Source organism: Loxodonta africana, chromosome 2 (assembly GCF_030014295.1).
Source record: "Loxodonta africana isolate mLoxAfr1 chromosome 2, mLoxAfr1.hap2, whole genome shotgun sequence".
Taxonomy (NCBI): domain Eukaryota; kingdom Metazoa; phylum Chordata; class Mammalia; order Proboscidea; family Elephantidae; genus Loxodonta; species Loxodonta africana.
In genome coordinates, this window is record NC_087343.1 from 205,541,952 (window position 1) to 205,564,174 (window position 22,223).

At 37.0% G+C, this 22,223-nt stretch overlaps 1 protein-coding gene across 1 annotated transcript; it reads right to left on the reverse strand.

Moving 5' to 3' along the window:
* Positions 1-3,502: 3,502 nt before the first annotated feature.
* On the reverse strand, positions 3,503-4,956 carry LOC100669814 (olfactory receptor 2T27-like). The gene has a single exon (XM_023553697.2). It carries the CDS (start codon positions 4,450-4,452, stop codon positions 3,526-3,528), a length of 927 nt encoding a protein of 308 aa, XP_023409465.2. The 5' UTR covers positions 4,453-4,956; the 3' UTR covers positions 3,503-3,525.
* Positions 4,957-22,223: the final 17,267 nt, after the last annotated feature.

Genomic DNA, 22,223 nt, shown 5'->3' on the forward strand with positions numbered 1-22,223 from the left:
AAAAGAGCATAGAAGAATATGTTCATGACTGAGGATATAAAATAATTTATTTGATAAGATACAAAAACACTAACCATTAAAAAATAGCACAAATAAATATGATCACCTAATGCTAATGATGGAGCCCCCCGTCGGTGCAGTGGTTAAGAGCTATGGCTGCTATCCAAAGGGTCAGCAGTTTGAATCCACCAGCCGCTCCTTGGAGATCCTATGGGGCAGTTCCACCCTGCCCTTTAGGTTCGCTATGACTCGGAATCGACTTGATGGCAACTGGGTTTTTTTTCTTTTTTTAAAATGCTATGACGTTTAGTTTTTTATGGCTAACTATTAGTTTTTTTTTTTTTTTTTTTCATAAAAATAGCATTTAGGGGGTGAGAATCCAGGTCAGAAAGGGGCAAAATAGTTGTGTAAAATGACTTGGATCCAGATACTATGAAGAACTTATACAGAAAACTCACAGAGAAAACTTCCCCATGGGGTTTCCAAAGGGCAACTGGTGAATTCCAACTGCTGACCTTTTGATCAGCAGTTGAGCTCTTAACCGCTGTGCCATCAGGGATCTAAAGGGACTTATTCAACTCGAAGACTTTGTTCACTGTTTATAGTGTTTGAAAACCCATGAAGCCAATATTTAAAATCGGCAGTTGTCACATACGAATAATATTCTCTATGGAAACCCTGGTGGCGTAGTGGTTAAGTGCTACCGCTGCTAACCAAAAGGTCGGCAGTTCAAATCGCCAGGCACTTCTTGGAAACTCTACCGGGCAGTTCTACTCTGTCCTATTCACTCCACAGCAGTGGGCTTTTTTTTTTTTTTTTTAATACGGTCAGTATGAGTCAGAATTGATGCAATGGATTTGGGTTTTTTTGGTTTTATTTGCCAGGTAGCTTATGTTACAAAAACAGCAGGCAAGGGAACAAGTCATCCTGACTTGAATATACGCCCGTTCCTAGACCAGTAATTGTGGTCAGGCAGATGGGGCATATATGATATTGATGGACTGGGCCTGGATCACATGTTTACACAAGTTACTACAGGTTAGGATTCTGTGATTGACAGAACTGCCAAGAAACACATGATGGAAATGAAGGAGAGAGTTTCTGAATAAACAGAGGTGCAGTTAACAGAGGTACAGCAACAAGAGGTCATATGCTCAGTAGTACCCAATTAGTCCTTTTCATTGGCTGAAGTAGAAAGCCCAGATATTCTATGGGGTAAGTTAAAATTTTGTCTAAGGTTAAAAAAAAAGAACTGGGGCCATATAGTCCATGCCAATTTATGTAATTTTGGGCTATTGTTACTTGAATGATATTACAATTTGAAAATAGTGGCTAGCTGGTGAGTGTAAGAAAAACAATCAAATAAATATAAGTGAACTAAGACGGCAATATGATACAAAGAAATATTTTAAATTCATGATTTTCGCACACATTCCAATTTACTTTAGTTCTACATTTAATAAACATTTCCTGCTGTCAGAGTTGGTCCATTGAATATTTCTCAAAAAAATTCCAATTAGGCCAATTATCATGCAGTTAATAAGCCATAGTGTGTCTTGTTAAAAATATAAGCAGGGATAAGCAATACAAAATGCTAGAAAATGCTATAAATCTATTAAAATGAGAAGAGTTGACATTTATGAAAAACATCACCATAATTACTTTTATTGATATTGTCAGCAAGTTTTGCTTGAGAATTTAATGAGACTAATTAATCTTTTCAAAATGAAGGACAATTTATCCATTATTAAATACTTACTGGACTAAGTAAAAGTATATTTAGATGCAGAAATGACATACTTTATATCAGGCTGAAGATAAATTGAAAAACAAAAGACTAGTGAAAAGAAAAGGTACAGAACGAATAATGCAGAAAAATAAGTCTTTCATATAACAAAAATTGCAAAATGAAAGATGCATGAATTCAAATACATAGTAAATGACAACAGCACTAAAATTATAAAAGAAAAAAATGATTTTTTATTGTTAAAGATAGATCAATCAAATATATAAGAAAACATGAAGACAAGAATAAACATATGGGCATAAACCATAATCATAAAATCCTCAAAAGAGAACATCAACATAGCACACAGACAAAAGAAAATATTTTACGGCCAATTATAACTAACTAAATAAATATTATCACAACTCTGATGAGGTCTACTTTTCACTTAGTAACATAATAAGTAAAATAATAAGCATAAAACCATATACTGTAAATTAGATTGTGAACTTGGTTTGCACACACATATCTACAACTACTTTGTCTTAAATGTACAAAGCTCATTTATTTAATCAGAAAATACATAGTAAGAAAAGTCATTCCCCTGAACCCATTTTCTGGTTTGCAAAATGATAACATGTAAGAAAAAGTCAGAAAGCTTCATAAGAAAGGGAGTTATAGCATTATTATATTACTACATATATATATATAAAAAAGCATACATATAATGTATTATATATATTTCAATTCACAATGACCCCATGTGTTACAGAGTAGAACTGTTCCATAGTGTTTTTGTTCCATAGTGTTCACTCAGCAACCTTTCATATCCAATCACCATGAGTCAGAATCGACTCAGTGACACAGATTTTATACACACACACACACACACGGAAACCCTAGTGGCGTAGTGGTTAAGTGCTATGGCTGCTAACCAAAGGGTCAGCAGTTCGAATCCTCCAGGCGCTCCTTGGAAACTCTATGGGGCAGTTGTACTCTCTCCTTTAGGGTCGCTATGAGTCGGAATCAACTCGACGGTACTGGGTTTGGTTTTTTTTTTATACACACACACACAATTATGCAGGGACCTGAATGATTAGTAACTGGAAATATTTAAGTATATTACTACAGTTAATTAGGCCAAACTACTATAGATGATTAGGTAAATATTATTTAAAAAATAGTGTTTGTGCTACTAAAAATTAGTTAAAAAGGATAATATCACTTCCAACATAAAGCTGTGAGAACAGAAATAAAAATGTATGTTTGTGGGCCATACTAGAATAATACATTCAAAACCAAGTATACAACCTTAAAAACTGAAACACTTAAGTTTTATTTATTACTGAAGTGTTTATTACTAATTTTTTATTTATTACTAATCTGTTATTGCTAATGTTTATTTTTAAGTGCTCTTATAATATTGCTACTTATGAAGAATTAATGTGAAATTTAGTAGAGACAATATTGCATAAGGTATGAATTTTTACTCTTGCATAATACCAAAAAGACACATGATTCATATTGATTTGTGACTCCTGCACATTAGTATGTTTTGACTTAGAGCATTCTCCTTTGTAAATCAGTGAAGCTCAGATAAGGCTCAGTAGGAAAGAGTGCTCTGACACCTTAGCAGCCTCCCAACAGTCAGGGTGAAGTGCTTTGACCATGAGGTGTCTACAGAAAGTAGCAGTTTGCTTGCTATATATTGTTTATTTCTGGTGTAGTAATAATCTTATGCAACTGAGATCTATACTTTCATGTTTTATTCTCATTGGAAGTCAGTTCTCTAAGGTTATTTATCTTTGCAGAACCTTCTTCAGGGCTCCAGCCACCTCTTTGTTTCGAAGACTGTAGATAAGGGGGTTAAGCATGGGTGTGACAATAGTGTAGAAGACAGAGACCACTTCATCCTGCTCAGCAGTATGATAGGCTTTGGGCAGAAAATACTTCATGATGGCTGTTCCATAGAAGACAGACACCACAATCATATGGGAAGAACAGGTAGCCAAAGCCTTTTTTATTCCCATGGTTGACCCTAATCCCAAAACAGTTGTGACAATCTTCCCATAGGAGGCCATGATGGCTGATATTGGAATAAGGAGGAACACAACAGCACTGACAAAAAGACCATTCTCATAAAGAAATGTGTCACCACAAACAAGTTTCAGGAGAGCTGGTATCTCACAAAAGAAATGATGGATTTCCCTGGAGGCACAGTATGAGAGATTGAGAGTATACAAGACGTGGATCAAGGCATTGAGCAGTGCACCCAGCCAGCTCCCAACCACCATAAAACCACAGACTGCAGGGCGCATGAGAATTGAGTAATGGAGTGGGTGGCAGATAGCCACATAGCGGTCATAAGACATGACAGCCAGGAGGAGGCATTCTGCTCCCACAAGGGTCGTGAAAAGGAACAGCTGAATTCCACAGTCAATAAAAGAAATGGTGTTCTTCCCAGAAAGGAAGTCAATGGCTATCTTGGGGAAAAAAGTGGAGCTATACAAGAGGTCCATGAAGGAAAGTTGGCTCAGAAGAAAGTACATGGGAGTATGAAGTCTAGAGTCCAACCAAATGAGAATCATCATCACAGCATTGCTAACCAGGGCCATGAGGAACACCAGGAAGATGACAGCAAAGATAAGCTTGGGTGCTTGGTTGTGGTGGAACAGCCCCAGGAGAACAAACTCATTTCCAGTGGTCTGATTGCTCCATCTCCCCATTCTCTCTTTTTCAGTGTATTACCCTGGAGAGAGTTTACAAAAAATTTTAACCCCATCATCTATCCAATTTGACTTACTCTCATTCTATAATATACCACCTTCTTTTTCTCCTTTAGTCATACAATACTACATATATGTTTTCAACTATATTCGATTCTATGTCTTTACCACACAATACATTCATTACTACTGCAACATCACTGTACCTTTATTTAAAACAATTTTACAAAAAAATCACAAAATATGACACTTTCAGTATTTCAAGTAAATGTATTTAAATTCCTTGAAATTTTAATATTTTTAGTAAGTAGAATTGGGTTAAAATTATAAATATCCATACATCTCATATATTTTGCAGGTTTTAGGCTTTTCACCTCATGGTCAAATCACTTCATCCTAACTGTTGGCAGACTGCTGATGTGTCAGAGCACTCCTTCCTAATGAGCCTCATTTGAGCTTCACCAATTTCCAAAGTAGAATGCTCTAAGTCAGAAGACACCAAATCTGCAGTATATATACATTTACATGGAGCCCTGGTGGCACAGTGGTTAAGAGCTCAGCTGCTATCCAAAAGATTGGCAGTTCAAATCCACCAGCCACTCCTGGGAAGTCCTATGGGGCAGTTCTTCTCTGTCCTCTAGGTTCACTATGAGTTGGACTTGACTCCACTCCAACTTTTTTTTTTTTTTAATTCACATATACATACATGCAGTAAAACTTTCAAAAATAGGAACCTGTGTAAGGTGGGAACATCTCAGAAAAGGAAAACTCAAATATTTTCCACTAATAGAGTGCTATAGAAAACAGGTAAGACTACACCTTGTCACGGCAGAAAACTTGCTAAGACCTGGAAAAACAAGGAAGCCCCATCAAGTTCCAGCCCTCACAGGTGTCACTGTATATATGCATGAGTGTATATATATATATATATATATATATATATATATATATATATAAAATATATACATACACACACATATATAAAAATGTATATATATATACACACACACATATATACACGTATACATATATATATGGAGCCCTGGTGGTACAGTGGTTAAGAGTTTGACTGCTAAGAGAAAGGTTTTGTTTATATATACATGCATATATATATATATATAAGGAAAACATCCAACATGGATTCTTAAAACCATTCCATAGTTTTGCTTAGTCCTGATTGGACTGAATAAATAAGGTAATGGTCATGAGTAATTTTCTATACTCTTGAATGAAATTGGTTATGTGCTTTTCATATGCTACTTGGTTAAGTTCTCGACTAGTAGCCTAAAGTTTGGTGGTTTGAACCCACTCAGAGACACCTTAGAAGACAGGTCTGTTGATCTGCTTCTGAAAATCACAGCCTTGAAAACCTTAGGAAGCAGTTAATACTCTGCACACCATGAGTCTGGATTGACTTGACAGCAACTAACACTAACAGCTCTGCAAGAAATTGATTTCTTCATTTTTCAAAGGTGAGTCTGATTCTGAGAGAGATCAAGTAATCCATGCAGAGTTCACAGAAAGTAAAGGAATCAGTACATAGTATAATCAGGCCTAAATGTTTCCAAATTCCATGCTTTTTTGCCTCAGCATGTTACTTAATGTGATCTCTAAAAGAGAAGTGTCTTTAAGTAATCTCTATTTTATCAATCAACAATGAGTAAGGTTGTCTTTCTTTCTTTTTTTAATTTGATAACTGAAGAGCTAAAACCATTCAGGGAGTATAGACAGAATCCCAATATCAGACTGCCAACTAGGTCAGGCTGGGAATCCTGACTCCACATACTCAGAAGACTGTTGATGATACGAAAAACAACAGAAACAACCAAAGAGCTGAACACCGCTGGTAGTGATCTATTCTAGCTAGAGTCTTGATGATGTTCTTCATCTGCACTCCAGTACAGCAGTGTACAAGGAAACATAAAGCACCTAGTCTGCATGGAGAGAAGCTCGATTGGCTCTTACGCTATTTTGTGGAAATAAAACTGAAATGAGTAGATGAATTAGAGTTGCTAATGTACAGGTTATCCAAGATGTTCCCCAAAAGTTGCATCATAAAAACACAGCAACATGAAGAAATGCATTTCACTCAACACCCAGGAAAACTAAACTCGCTCCTGAAAAAGGGTGGTCTGAGTCACTGGGTGCCTGAGACTTTAGTGAGTTGTTTTATCTTTGGCTGTAAACCCAATCATCTATTATGATGCCCCATATAGGAAATTCCATAAAATTAACACTGACCCCTTAATATGTTTGAGCATTTTTTATACACATTGTGCATTATATAAACTATGCATACTTTAAGTGATGTATGCCTATACATCTTTTTGCATCAATAAACTGAGTTCTGTAGCATCTATATAAAAACATAATAACTGGTCAGCACAATGTAGTTCAAAACACTAAGGATTTGTTATTTTTGCTTAACTCAGGGAAGCTCATCACAGCTAAAAGTAAATGGGTTCTGAAATCTATTTCAGCAACATACTTTTCTTTCAAAATTGGGTTTTATAAATTTCTGTCAAAGGGTTGTAATTAAAATAAACGCAATTAAAATGCAAAATATATATTATTATAAAAATAAAGCTATGTAATATGAAGGTTTTAGGGTTGGGGTGTTTGTTTTTGATGGTTGATAATTCAGGCCTTTCTAAATCTGTTAAAATACATTCTTCAAAACAACTCAATTAAAAAAAAAAGTCATCTTGACTCAGGATTTGTTTGGCTCTGTTCTGATACTGAATCTTTACTACCAGTGTTTGTGAAACTTCATGTCTTTGGCCTCAAAGAGAAGGTGGGAGAGAGTAAGAATGGTTAACTGAGAAAATCAGAACAACAAAGATACCCATAAAACCAATTGCCATTGAGTCAATTCGGACTCCCTGCTGCTCTGTAGGACGGGGTAGACCGCCCCATTGAGTTCTGAAGGCTGTAATCTTTACAGAAGGCAACTGCCACATCTTCCTCTGGCAGAGTGGCTGGTGGGTTTCAACTGCCTACGCTTCAGTTACCAGCCGAGCACTTAGCACTTCACCACCACGGCTTCTTAACAAAAACACAAAGCACTTCAATTCAACAAAGCACTTCATTTCCTGATGGTGAAATAATTTCATTGTCTGTAGTTATAAAAACATCACTAAGTATAAAAATATGTATTGAACAGATCAGTCATTCTAAACCACTGGCAAATGTCAATGAAAGAAATGAAAACATATCCAAGGTAAGGTAAAGGGAATATAAAATAGTAAATGAGTTATTAAAAGACACTCTTCCTATATTCTAAATCACGTTCCAGTGTGATGTTCTTTGTACTACAAATAGTGTTTTTAGAGGGACATTAAGGGCTCAAAAGTCCATACCGATTTACCTCAACAAAAAGTCTTATGTATAAGTCTATCAAATATTCGTTCATTTATGCTTAAACGGTCTGTGGGCAAAAGATCCATTTTCCTCTAATACGTCTCCGTTTAATGTAAATATCTTAAATTGTTATACAGTTATTACTTTAATGAAGTCAAAATTGTTGCACTTCAAGTTTTTTAAAAATGATTTCCAACTTGAATACACAGATGTAAATGAGTACATAAATAAAGCTATTCAAATGTCCGTGTTAACAAATACTCAGTGACTGTGCATTCAGGGTATTTTTGTATCTCAAAAATTGTCTGAATTCAGTTTTTTTCTCAGTTTTTTAAAAAAATCTCTGAAGATGTGGTTGGATACATGTGGTAAATATATAGACTGGTATTTAAGAACATTACACAATTTCTCTTATATTTATAACTGACTCAAAGGTTAGAATAACTTATTATGCAACATTGTTTTCAGCTGTGTTGTAAAAGCAAGTTTGAAAATGTTGAATAATGTAACTACTCACCTAAGCAGAACATTGTCTCAACCATCATTGTGCCTAACAAATCAATTGAATTTTTTTTTTTGGAGGGGGGAAAGGGACTTAAAATTAAACCTATTTTATTTTCAGAAACACTAGATATAAATTATGTTACATTTTACCATTTTCCTCAAGATGCCATTAGAAATTCATATACATAAAAGGAAGCTTTGGACATAGAAGTATCCAGAGGAATGCTTCTTCCTTTGATGTCATGGCCAATGAACCAAAGAGGCTAAATACTCTGCAAAAGTCTCTACCACAAAGATTTAGGCCCATTTAAAATACTACCTACCCTGTCCTCAGAGACAATGTCTCTTGTCTGCCCATTTGTTCCCTTAGGTAGGCTGTAGCACAATTATTCCATTGTCCTTCAAAAGCCCCACATTTTTAAAACCTCTGTTACCTTGGAAATAAACAAACAAAATATCAATCACTCACCAGTCCCAGCTGACTCCATTTTGAAAGCTGGATATCACTGTGGTTAAATTCCAACGTAGAACTTAATAGCTGTCACTTCAGCTCCAGAGAAAGCGAGTTTTCTTCCTGGCTTCACCACTTATTAATAACTCGTATACGTTACTTTTCTTTCCTTGGGTTCCTCATCAATAAAATGGGATGATAAGGAATGTATGTTATTGGATTTTGTGAGTTTAAAGTGAATTGATTAATGCAAATTTTGGGGGATACTGCCAAGTGCTAAATGTTTTATGATATGGGGATGGGATTTTGAATTTTATGAAAGAGTATGTTGAGTAGTATGAGCTGAACCATAACTTGTAGTTTTTTTTGTTGTTGTTGTTTTTGATATATGATACAAGGAACAGAAATATAATACCCAGGAATTGAGCTTGATTTAGGAATGAAACATCTGAAGGATTTTGGAATACTGGGGAGAGATTAAGTCACATGGTGAGGATAATTTGAGTCAGTGTTGACTCTATGGTTCCTGTAAGCAAAGGGATTTTTCTAGTGTGAATTTTACATGATATTAAACTAATGCTCATATGTATTGATCACTTCCTATGTGCCCGGCAGAGTTCCAAGTGCCTTACATGTGGATAACAACTGTATAGAAGTTGCCTAAATTTTCCCAGAGAACAAGTGTCACAATTTGAACATGTTTCCTGCTCCAGTGTCTGTGTTCTTGCCCACCGTGTTCACAGCCACACAGTATTTAATACACTGACAAAGATTTGGGCTTAGCTTTAGCATTCTTCTATTCTATCAGGAAAAAAATTTACATAGAGCTTTAAAATCCAAAAACAACACTACTAGCAATTGGGAGATACTTCCACATACCCCAAAGTAATTAAATCAATCATATAATTAGGAACCAGCTCACCTCTCCTTTCACAACCAAGCTTAATGTTCACAAGCTACCAAGATGTTTAGAAAAGACATAGTAAATGTAACGACACTACAATTATTAAAGTAAGGCAGAGTTTAAAAACAGTTTTATAATTAATTTTTTTTTTCTTCTGGTAAATTCAGCATTCTTGTTTATTTAGTAATTAGTTACCACTGGGTTTTTAATTTTTTTTTTTAACTGTGGTGAAATATATATAATAAAACATTTGACATTTCAACCTCTTTTACGTGTATAAGCCAGTGACATTAATTATATCCTCCATGTTGTACAACCATCAACGCTCTTTCCAATTTTTTTCATCACTTTCAGAGGAACTCAGTAATCATTAAGTAATACCTCTGCATTTCTCTTTCTTATCTGCCTCTGGCAGGAGCCCTGGTGGCACAATGGCTAAGACCTCAGCTGCTAAACAAAAGGTGGAAGGTTGGAGCCTACCAGCCACACTGTGAGAGAATTTGTAAAGATTATGAGCTAGAAAACCTATGGAGCAGTTCTACTCTGTCATATAGGGTTGATATGAGTTGGCAGCAACTCAATGACACACAACATCAACAACAACAACCTGACCCTGGTAATGATAATAAACTTTAGTCTCTATGCATTTGCCTAGTCTAGATATTTCGTATAAGTGGGGTCATACAATATTTATCCTTTCATGTCTCACTTATTTCATTCAGCATGATTTTTTTAAGGTTCATCAATATCATGGCATGTATCAGAATTTTATTTCTCTTTGTGACAGAATAATATCCCGTTGTATGTTTATCCGTTCATTCGTTGATGGACACTTCGGCATTTCTACACTATGGTTAACAATGCTGCAATATGCATTGGTGAACAAGTATCTGTTTTACTACCTGCTTTCAGTACTTTTGGTCATATTCCAAGAAGTGAAATTGCTGGGTCATATGGTAGTATTATGTTTAACTGTTTGAGGAACCACTCACACTGTTTTCTACAGCAGCTGCACTACTTTACAATCCCACCAGCGTGGTTGAGGGATCCAATTTCTCCATTTCCTAACCAACACTTGCTATTTTCTGTATTTCTGATAATAGCCATACTGCACATCAGCATGGAATATCTTTCCACTTATTTAGGTTTCCTTTAATTCCTTTTAAGAAGACCTGTTGGTGCAGTGGTTAAAGTGATCAGCTGCTATCCAAAATGTCGATGGTTCAATACCGCCAGCTGCTCCTCCGGATAAAGATGTGGCAATTTGCTTCTGTAGAGATTTACAATTTTAGAAACCCCTTGGGGTCACTATGAGTCAGAATTGATTTGATGAAAATGGGTTTGGTTTTTTGGTTTGGTTTATTTCCTTTTAAGAATGTTTTAGAGTTTTCAGTGTATAATTCTATAACCTTCCTAGGTAAATTTATTCCTCAACATTTTATTATTTTAGATGCATCATAAATGGAATTGTTTTCTTTTTTTAAATTGTGCTTTAGAAGAAAGTTTACAGCTCAAGTTAGTTTCTCATACAAAAATTTACACACGTATGGTGATGTGACCCTCGTTGCAATCCCTATAATGAGACAGTGCACTCCCCCTTTCCACCCAGGGTTTCCTGTGTCCATTTTACCAGCTTCTATCCCTTTCTGCCTTCTCATCTCACCTCCAGACAGGAACTGCCCTTTTAGTCTCATGTATCTACTTGAACTAAGGAACACACTTTTCACGAGTATTATTTTATGTTTATTAAAAAAAAAGAAAAAAAAAAAACACTGCCATCGAGTCAATCCCAACTCATAGTGAACCTACAGGACAGAGTAGAACTGCCTCTTAGAGTTTCCAAGAAGTCCTGGTGGATTCAAACTCCCTACCTTTTGCTTAGCAGCCATAGCTCTTAACCACTAAGCCACCAGGGTACATAGAGCAGTCTAATTTTTTTCTGAAAAGTGGGCTTTGGGAATCATTTTAATTCTGGGTTAACAGAGAGTCCCAGGATCATGTCTTCTGGGGTTCCTCTAGTCTCAGTCAGACCATTAAATCTGACTTTACAGGAATTTGGGTTCTGTACTACACTTGTCCCCTGCTCCCTCAGGGACTTTATATTGTGTTCCCTGTCAGGGTGGTCATTGGTGGTAGCTGGGTACCACCTAGTTCTTCCGGTCTCAAGCTGATGGAGTCTCTGGTTTATGTGGCCCTTTTTCTCTTAGATTAATATTTTCCTTGTGTCTTCGGTGTTCTTCATTCTCCTTTGCTCCAGGTGGGTTAGGAACAATTGATGTATCTGGGATGGCCTCTCACAAGCTTTTAAGACCCCAGACACCACTCACCAAAGCGGGATGCAGAACGTTTTCTTAATAAACTTTGTTATGCCAGTTGACCCAGATTGTCTCTGAAACCATGTTCTCTGGACTCCGCCGCTGCTCCTAATTTGTCCCTCAAAGTGTTTGGTTGTGTTCAGGAAACTTCTTAGCTTTTGGCTTAGTCCAGTTGTGCTGACTTCCCCTGTATTGTGTGTAATCCTTCCTTCCACATAAGACAATACTTGTCTACCATCTAGTTATTGAATTCCCCTCTCCCTCCCTCTCCACCCTCGTAACCATCAAAGAATGTTTTCATTTGTGTTTAAACCTTTTCTTGAGTTCTTATAATAGTGGTCTCATACAATATTCCCCCACATGTCTGTTTGTCATACTCTGGGGGCTTGCATGTTGCGGTGATGCTGGAAGCTATGACACCAGTATTCAGATACCAGCAAGGTCCCCCATGATGGTCAGGTTTCAGCTGAGCTTCCAGACTAAGACAGACTAGGAAGGACCACATAGTCTACTTCTGAAAAGAATTAGCCAGTGCAAACCTTATGAATAACAGCAGAACATTGTCTGATATAGTGCCAGAAGAGGAGCCTCCCAGGTTGGAAGGCACTCAAAAGACCACTGAGGAAGAGCTGCTTCCTCACAGTAGAGTTGACCTTAATGACTTGATGGAGTCAAGCTTTTGGGGGCCTTCATTTTCTGAGGTGACATGACTCAAAATAAGAAGAAACAGCTACAAACATCCACTAATAATGGAAACCTGGAATGTACAAAGTATGAATCAAGGAAAACTGGAAATTGTCAAAAATGGAATGAATCACATAAACATCAATATCCTAGGCATTGGTGAGCTGAAATGGACTGTTATTGACCATTTTCAACCAACAAGCATACGGTCTACTATGCCAGGAATGACTACTTGAAGAGGAATGGTACTGCATTCATCATCAAAAAGAACATTTCAAGATCTATCCTGAAATATGACGATGTCAGTGATAGGACAATATTCATATGCCTACAAGAAAGACCAGTAATATGACTATTACTCAAATTTATACAACAACCACTAAAGCCAAAGATGAAGTAACTGAAGATTTTTACCAGTTTCTGCAGTCTGAAATTGATTGAACATGCAATCAGGATCCATTGATAATTACTGGTGATTGGAATGCAAAAATTTGAAACAAAGAGGAAGGACCAATAGTTGGAAAATATGGTCATGGTGATAGAAATTATATTGGAGATCACATGTTAGAATTTTGCAAGACCAAAAATTTCTTCACTGCAAATAGCTTTTTTCACCAACATAAAAGACTATACACATGAACCTTGACAGATGCAATACACAGGAATCAAATCGATTACATCTGTTGAAAGAGGCAATGGAAAAGCTCAATATCATCAGTCGGAGCAAGGCCAGGGGCAGACTGTGGAACAGACCATCAATTGCTCCTATGCAAGTTCAAGTCAAAGCTCAAGAAAATTATAAGAATTTGTCAAAAGCCCAAGTACGGCCTTGAATATATCCCACCTGAATTTAGAGTCCATCAAGAATAGATTGATATGTTGAACACTAATGACCAAAGTCCAGATGAGTTGTTGAGTGACATCAAGGACATCATACATGAAGAAAGCAAGAGGTCATTAAAAAGACAGGAAGAAAGAGAAGACCAAAAGGAATGTCAGAAGACACTCTGAAACTTGCTTTTGAACATCGAGGAGCTAAAGCAAAAGGAAGAAATGATGAAATAAAAGAACTGGACAGAAGATTTCAAAGGGCAGCTGAAGAAGAAAAAGTAAAGTATTATAATGACAGGTGCAAAAAGCTGGAGAGAGAAAACCAAAAGCATTTCTCAAGCTGAAAGAAGTGAAAAAATTCAAGCCTCGAGTTGCGATAGTGAAGGATTCTATGAGAAAAATATTAAACAACGTAGGAAGCATCAAAAGAAGATGGAAGGAATACACAGAGTCAGCATACCAAAAAGAATTGGTCAACTTTTGACCATTTCAAGATGTAGCATATGATCAGGAACTGATGGTACTGAAGGAAGAAATCCAAGCTGCACTGAAGGCATTGGCAAAAACAAGGCTCCAGGAATTGACGAATATCAGTTGAGGTGTTTCAACAAACAGATGTAGCTCTGGAAGTGCTCACTTATGTATGGCAAGAAATTTGGAAGACAGCTGCCGGGCCAAAAGACTGGAAGCAATACATATTTATGCCTATTCCCAAGGAAGGTGATCCAGCCAAATGCAGAAATTATCGAACAATATCATTAATACCACATGGGAGCAAAATTTTGCTGACAATCATTCAAAAGCTGCTGCAGCAGCATATAGACAGAGAACTGCCAGAAGTTCAAGCCACACTCAAAAGAGGGCTTGGAACCAGGGATGTCATTAATGATGTCAGATGGATTCTGGCTGAAAGCAGAGAATACCAGAAGGATGTTTACTTGTGGTATATTGACTATGCAAAGGCATTTGACTGTGTGGATCATAACAAATTATGGATAATGTTGTAAAGAATGGGATTCCAGAACACTTAATCGTGCTCATGAAGAACCTGTACATGGGTCAAGAGGCAGTTGTTCAGACAGAACAAGGGGATACTGATTGGTTTAAAGGCAGGAAAGGTGTGCATCAGGGTTGTATTCTTTCACCATACCTATTCAATCTGTATGCTGAGCAAATAACCTGAGAAGCTGGACTATATGAAGATGAATGAGGCATCAGGATTAGAGGAAGACTCATCAACAACCTGCGTTTTACAGATGACACAGCTTTTCTTGCTGAGAGTGAAGACTTGAAGCACTTACTGATGAAGATCAAAGACCACAGCTTTAAGTATGGATTACACCTCAACATAAAGAAAACAAAATGCCTCACAAATGGACCAATAAGAAAAATCATGATAAATGGGGAAAACATTGATGTTGTCAATAATTTCCTTTTACCTGGATCTACAATTAACATCCATGGAAGCAGCAGTCAAGAAATCAAAAGACAGGTTTCATTGGGCAAATTTGCAGGAAAAAAACCTCTTCATAGTATTGAAAAGCAAATATGTCACCCTGAAAACTAAGGTGTGCCTGACCCAAGCCATGGTGTTTTCAATGGCATCGTATGCATGTGAAAGCTGAACAATGATTAAGGAAGACCAAAGAATTGGCGCCTTTGAATTGTGGTATTGGTGAAGAATATTGAATATACCATGGACTGCCAAAAGAACGAACAAATCTGCCTTGGAAGAAGTATAGCCAGAATGGTCCTTAGAAGCAAGGATGGCGAGACTGTCTTACACACTTTGGACATGTTGTCAGGAGGGATCAGTCCCTGGAGAAGGACATCATGCTTGGTAAAGTACAGGGTCAGCAGAAAAGAGGAAGACCCTCAAAGAAATGTTGTATGGTTCATAGGGTCACTATGATTTTCGATGGCACCTAACAACAAACAATATTTGTCCTTTTGCAACTAATTTCACATAGCATAATACCTTCCAGATTCATCCATCCTGTGAGATGTCTCCTGGATTCATCATTGTTCTTTATCGTTGAGTAATATTCCATTATGTGAATATACCATAATTTGTTTACACATTCGTCCACTGATGTGCACATAGGTTGTTTCCATCTTTTTGCTATTGTGAAAATTGCTGCAATGTTCGTGGTTGTGCATATGCCTATTACGGTGAGGGCACTTATTTCTCTATGATGTATTTCAAGGAGTTGGATTGCTGAATCCTATAGTACTTCCTTTTCCAGCTTTTTAAGGAAGCGCCAAACCGATTTCCAAAGTGGTTGTACCATTTTACATTCCCACCAGCATTGTATAAGTGTTCCAGTCTCTCCACAACCTCTTCAACATTTATTGTTTTGTGTTTTTTGGATTAATGCTAGCCATGTTGAGGTGAGATGGCATCTCATTGTAGTTTTGATTTGCATTTCTCCAGTGGCTGATCATGAGCACTTCCTCAAGTATCTGCTGGCCACCTGAATGTGTTCTTTGGAGAGTTGTCTGTTCATAGCCTTTGCATATTTTTTAATTGGGTTGTCTTTTTGTTTTTGAAGTTTTGCAATATCATATAGTTTTTAGAGATTAGACCTTGATCAGCTGTGTTGTAGGCAAAATTTTTTTCCTAGTCTACAGGTTGTCTTTTTACTCTTTTGGTGAAGTCTTTGATGAGCATAAGTGTTTGATTTTTAGGAACTCCCAGTTATCTAGTTCCTCTTCTAGTGTTTGTGCATTGTTGGTTATGTTTTGTATTCTGTTTATGCCATGTATTAGGGCTCCTAGTTTTTTCCCTATTTTTTCTTCCATTATCTTTATTATGTTAGATTTTATATTTAGGTCTTTGGTTCATTTTGAGTTACTTTTTGTGTGATGTATGGGTCTTGTTTCATTTTTTTTGCGGATGAATATCCAGTTATGCCAGCACTATTTGTTAAAAAGACTGTCTTTTCCCCATTTAACAGACTTTGGGCCTTTGTTAAGTATCAGCTGCTCATAAAGCCGCGGCCATTGAGTTGATTCCGACTCATAGCAATCCTATAGGACAGAGTAGAACTGCCCCATACAGTTTCTAGGGAGCGCCTGGTGGATTTGAACAGCTGACCTTTTGGTTAGCAGCCGTAGCTCTTAACGACTGTGCTACCAGGGTTTCCTCAGCTGCTCATAGGTGGATGAATTTATGTCTGGATTCTTAATTCTGTTTCATTGGTTTATGTATTTGCTGTGGAACCAATACCAGGCTGTTTTGACTATTGTGGCGGTATAATAGATTCTAAAATCAGGTAGTGTGAGGCCTCCCACTTTGTTTTTCTTCAGTAACGCTTACCTTATCTGGGGCCTCTTCCCTTTCCACATGCACTTGGTGATCTGTTTCTCCATCTCATTAAAAATTGTCCTTGAAATTTGGATAGGAATTGCATTGTATCTGTAGATCACTTTGGGTAGAATACACATTTTCACAGCGTTGAGTCTTCCTATCCAAAAACAAAGGATATATTTACACTTATGTAGGTCTCTCTTGGTTTCTTGCGGTAGTGTCTGGCAGTTTTCTTTTTGCAGGTCCTTTATGTCTCTGATTAGATTTAATCCTAAGTAAAAAAATAATACACTATTATTTTTTTATTTTATCCCTTTGGGGCTATTGTAAATGGTATTGATTTGGTGATTTCCTCTTCGGACTTCTTTTTGTTGGTGCAGAGGAATCCAACTGATTTTTGTGTGTCTACCTTGTATCCTGATACTGTGCTGAACTCTTCTATTAGTTTCAGTAGTTTTCTGGAGGATTCCTTAGGGTTTTCTGTATATAAGACCATGTTATCTGCAAATAAAGATACTTTTACTTCTTCCTTGCCAATCTGGATGCCCTTTATTTCTTTATCTAGCCTAATTGCTGTGGCTAGGACCTCCAGCACAACATCAGATAAGAGTGGTAATAAAAGGCACTCTTGTCTGATTCCCGATCTCAAGGGGAATGTTTCAGGCTCTCTTCATTTAGGATGATGCTGGTTACTGGCTTTGTATAAATGCCCTTTATTATGTTGAGGAATTTTCCTTCTATTCCTATTTTGATGAGAGTTTTTATCATGAATGAATGTTGAACTTTGTCAAATGCCTCTTCTGCATCAATTGATAAAATTATGTGATTCTTGTCTTTTGTTTTATTCATGTGTTGGATTACATTGATTGTTTTTCTAATGTTGCACCATCCCTGCAGAGTTGGTATGTATCCCACTTTGTCATGGTGAATCATTTTTTTGATATGTTGTTGAATGCTTTTGGCTTGAATTTTGTTGAGTATTTTTGTATCTATGTTCATTTCTTTTTTTGTGGTGTCTTTACCTGGTTTCGGTATCAGTGTTATGCTAGATTCATAGAATGAGTTCAGGAAGATTCCATCCTTTTCTATGTTCTGAAATACCTTTAGTGGTAGTGGTGTGAACTCTTCTCTGAAACTTTAGTAAAATTCTCCAGCGAAGCCATCGGTATGAGGATTTTTTTGTTGGGAATTTTTTAAATCACCTTTTCAATCTGTTCTTTTGTTATAGTTGTATTGAGTTGTTCTTCCTCTGTGTTAGTTTAGGTAGGTAGCGTGTTTCTAGAAAATTGCCTATTTCCTCTAGGTTTTCAAATTTGCTGGAATACAATTTTTCATAGTATTCTGTTATGATTCTTTTAATTTCACTTGGCTCTGTTGTGATATTGCCCATCTCATTTTATATTCTGGTTATTTGCTCCCTCTCCAGTTTTTCTTTGGTTATTTGGCCAATGGTTTATAGATTGTCTTGATCTTTTCAAGTAACCAGCTTTTGGTCTCGTTAACTCTTTCAATTGTTTTTGTCTTCTCTATTTCATTTATTGCTGCTCTAATTTTTATTATTTCCTCTCTTCTGGTGCCTGTGAGCTTCTTTTGCTACTCTTTCTATTTGTTCCACTTGTGGGGTTAATGTTTTCATTTTGGCCCTTTTTTTCTTTTTGGATGTGTGCATTTATTGCTATAAATTGACCTGTGAGCACTGTTTTTGCTATGTTGCAAAGGTTCTGGTAGGATGTGTTTTTATTCTCATTTGATATTATGAATTTCTTTACTCTGTCCTTTTTGAGCAAGGAGTTGTTCAGTTTTCATGTATTTAATTTTTTCATTGCTTTTTCTGTTTTTTATTTCTACTTTTATGGTTTTATGGTCAGAAAACATGCTTTGTAATATTTCAATGTTTGCATTCTGTTAAGGCTTGCTTTGAAGTTTAACATGTGATCTATTCTGGAGAATGTTCCATGTGCATTGGAAAAGAAAGTACACCTGGCTTCTTTTGGTTGGAACGTTCTGTGTATGTCTATGAGATCAATTGGTTGATTGTGACATTTAGGTCTTCCGTGTCTTTACTGAGCTTCTTTCTGGATGTTCTTTTACTGAAAGTGGTATGTTGACATCTCCTCCTATCACTGTAGAGCTGTCTATTTCTCTACTCAATGCTGTTAGAGTTTGTTTTATGTACTTTAGAGCCCTGTCATCGGGAGCATAAATATTTTTTGTGGTTGTTTCCTCCTGGTGTATTGACCCTTTAATCATTGTATAGTGTCCTTCCTTATCCTTTGTGGTGGATTTTGCTTTAAAGTCTATTTTGTCAGAGTTTAATATTGCCACTACTGGCCTTTTTTGATTGCTGTTTGCCTGATACATTTTTTTTTTTTCATTCTTTGAGTTTCAGTTTGTTTTTGTCTTTAAGTTTAATGTGTGTCTCTTGTAGGTAGCAAATCAATAGATTGTGCTTTTTTAAAATCCATTCTGCCACTGTCTGTCTCTTTATTGGTGCATTTATTCCATTAACATTCATTGTAATTATTGATAATTATGAGTTTATCGCTGTCATTTTGACGTATTTTTTGTGTGATGTTGACAGTTTCTTTGTTCCACTTAATTTTCTGTGCTGAGTCATTTTCCTTAACGTATTTTCTTGTCTTGTTTTTCATTGTCATTGATTTTGTATTTTCCAAGTCTTTATGTTTTTCTTGTTTTTTTTTATTTTGATGTGTAGGTTTGTTAGTTTCCTTTCTGGTTACCTTAATATTTACCCCTCTTTTTCTAAGTTTAAGCCCATCTTTTATTTCTTTATATTGCCTTGACTTCCTCTCCATTTGAAAGATCTATGACTAGGTTTTTTAGTCCATTTTCTGTTTTAATGTTGTCATCTTTTACATACTGATGTCTCAGTTTCCCTATTTTCAGTGTTTTAGCTTTGGTTTATTTTTGTGACTCCCCTATCTGGGTTGATATCTGATTGTTCTGTGCTGTGTTCTAGTCTTGGGTTGTTATCTGATGTTATTGACTTTCTAACCAGACTCCCTTTAGGATTTGTTGTAATTTTGGTTTTCTTTTTTGCAAATTCCCTAAACTTCTGTTTATCTGGAAATGACCAAGTTGTGCCATCATCTTTGAGAGGCAGTTTTGCTGGATATATAATTCTTGGTTAGCATTTTTTTTTTTTCCTTCAAGGCTTTATATGTGTCATCCCATTGCTTTCTTGGTTTGCATGGTTTCTGCTGAGTTGTCAGACCTTAGTCTTATTGACTTTCCTTTGTAGGTGACTTTTCTTTTATCACTAGCTGCTCTTAAATTTTCCCTTTATCTTTGGTTTTGGCAAGTTTAATTATAATGTGGCTTGATGACTTCCTTTTGGGATCACCCTGTGTGGGATTTGATGAGCTTCTTGGATAGATACCTTCTCATATTTCATGATATCAGAGAAGTTTTCTGCCAAAAAATCTTCAACAATTCTCTATTTTCTGTTATACCCATCTGTTCTGGTACTCCAGTCACTGGTAGGTTATTCCTCTTGATAGAGTCTCACATAATTCTTAGGGATTCTTCATTTTTAAAATTATTTTGCCTGATTTTTCCTCAAATGTATTGGTGTCAATGCTTTATCTTCAATCTCACTAATTCTGGCTTCCATTGCCTCAATTCTGCACTCCTATGACTTTTGATTGAGTTGTCTAATTCTGAAATTTTATTGTTAATCTTTTGGATTTCTGTTTGCTCTCTCTGTGGTTTCTTGTAACCTGTTAAATTTGTCACTATATTCTTTTATAACCTTCTGAAGTTCCTCTTCTTCTTTGTCTGTGTTTTCCATGGCTTGGTCTGTATTTTGCCTGATCTCCTAAAGAGCTCTGTACATTAATCTTCTGAGTTCTACCTCCAGTAATTTCACGAAATTATCTTCCTCTGGGAGGTTTCTTATTTCTTTGTTTTAATCACTTGCTGAAGCCATCACATTCTGCCTCTTTATGTGATTTGATATTTACTGTTGTCTCCAAGACATCAATAAAGTATTATACTTATTTATTTTATTATATGTTTGCTTACTGTATCCTAGCTTCTTGTTTTGCTTTGTTTTGATATCCCCAAGTAGTCTGGTCATGTGAGCTAGTTTGTTTATTTGTGTCTTTGAAGATCTCACATGTTACTATGTACATGAGCCTAGGAGTCCATTTACTTTTCTTGCATGGATTCAGCTCAGGTGTCCAGGTCATCAGTCATAGAGTGTGTGGTGCAGGCTGTCACATACAGTCCTAGTCAGGCAGGGGTGATTGGAGTAGGTGCAGGTATCTGGCTGCATTAGGAAATCATTGCTGAGCAAGTCAGGGGTTTGATGGCAGCCCCTGAGTGCTTGGGTGGCAGCCATGGCCCTGTTCCCTAAGGCACATAGGTGGGTGGGTTTTACAGCTGGACTTTGGGCACCCAGTGCTGTTGGCTGTAAGGACTGGGAGGCACTGTTATTCTCTGACCCATTGAGGGTGGCTAGGTGGACTGGGTGAAGCCACCAGTCCTCAGACCCCTGATGTGGGTAGGTGAAGGCCCTCCTTAATGGACAGGGCGGTGTCAAATATCATGAATTTGCCACTTCTTCTTGGTGTTGCAGTTGAAAATAGGCTTCAGATATATACCCTGTTATACTGTGGTAATGAGAGCCTATGCTGTTGAAATGGGCCTACACAGGTCTACGCTGGTGTGAAACACATTCAAAGTCTGTGGACCCCTTATGCCTGTGCCTAAGCAAAGGGGCTGTGCCTGCCCTGAGTTCCTGATTAGGGGAGCTAGCAGATTATTTCTTTCCTGTTTGTTAATTTGTTTCCTTTCCAAAGCTGGGAGAACGGCTCAGGGTGTGTAATGGGTCCTATGTCCCATCCAAGGTAGCCTAGCAATCACTGAAGCCATCCTGGGACCCAGAGTAATGTGGGGAGTGGGCTGGTAAATCGGAGAGAGATATTTCCCAGAGAGGGCAAGGATTTTTTTGATCCCTCATTGTAGGTTAGAAACTTGTAATTAACTTTTGCTGATTCAGCACTGCTTCTCCTTGGTTCTGGAGGTTTGAGCAGACCCTCCTCTGTTCAGTTACTCCCAATGTGGAAAATGCATCCCAAGCACTACTACTTGCCTCAGCCCATGCATACCAGCTGATCCAGGCTGCAGGGTGCTGTTCAGGTCAGGTCTGGCAAATCCTCACTGCTTTTGAACTCTCTCCTTCCCCTGACACTCAGTCCAACTCTTCAGCTTTGTCTTTGATGCTCAGGGCTCCTACATGATCATATATAATAGGTTCACTTGTTTTTTGGGGTCTTTATTGTAAGAGGGACCACAAGAAGCCTCTGACTACTCCACCATGTTGGCCCCACCTCCTGGAAATGTTTTCTTAATTACTTTTTCAGATTTCTCATTAGTGATGCATGGAAA

Bases quoted from the DNA above. Each gene is read 5' to 3' on its own strand.
- LOC100669814 (XM_023553697.2), bottom strand. From the start codon at position 4,452: ATGGGGAGATGGAGCAATCAGACCACTGGAAATGAGTTTGTTCTCCTG.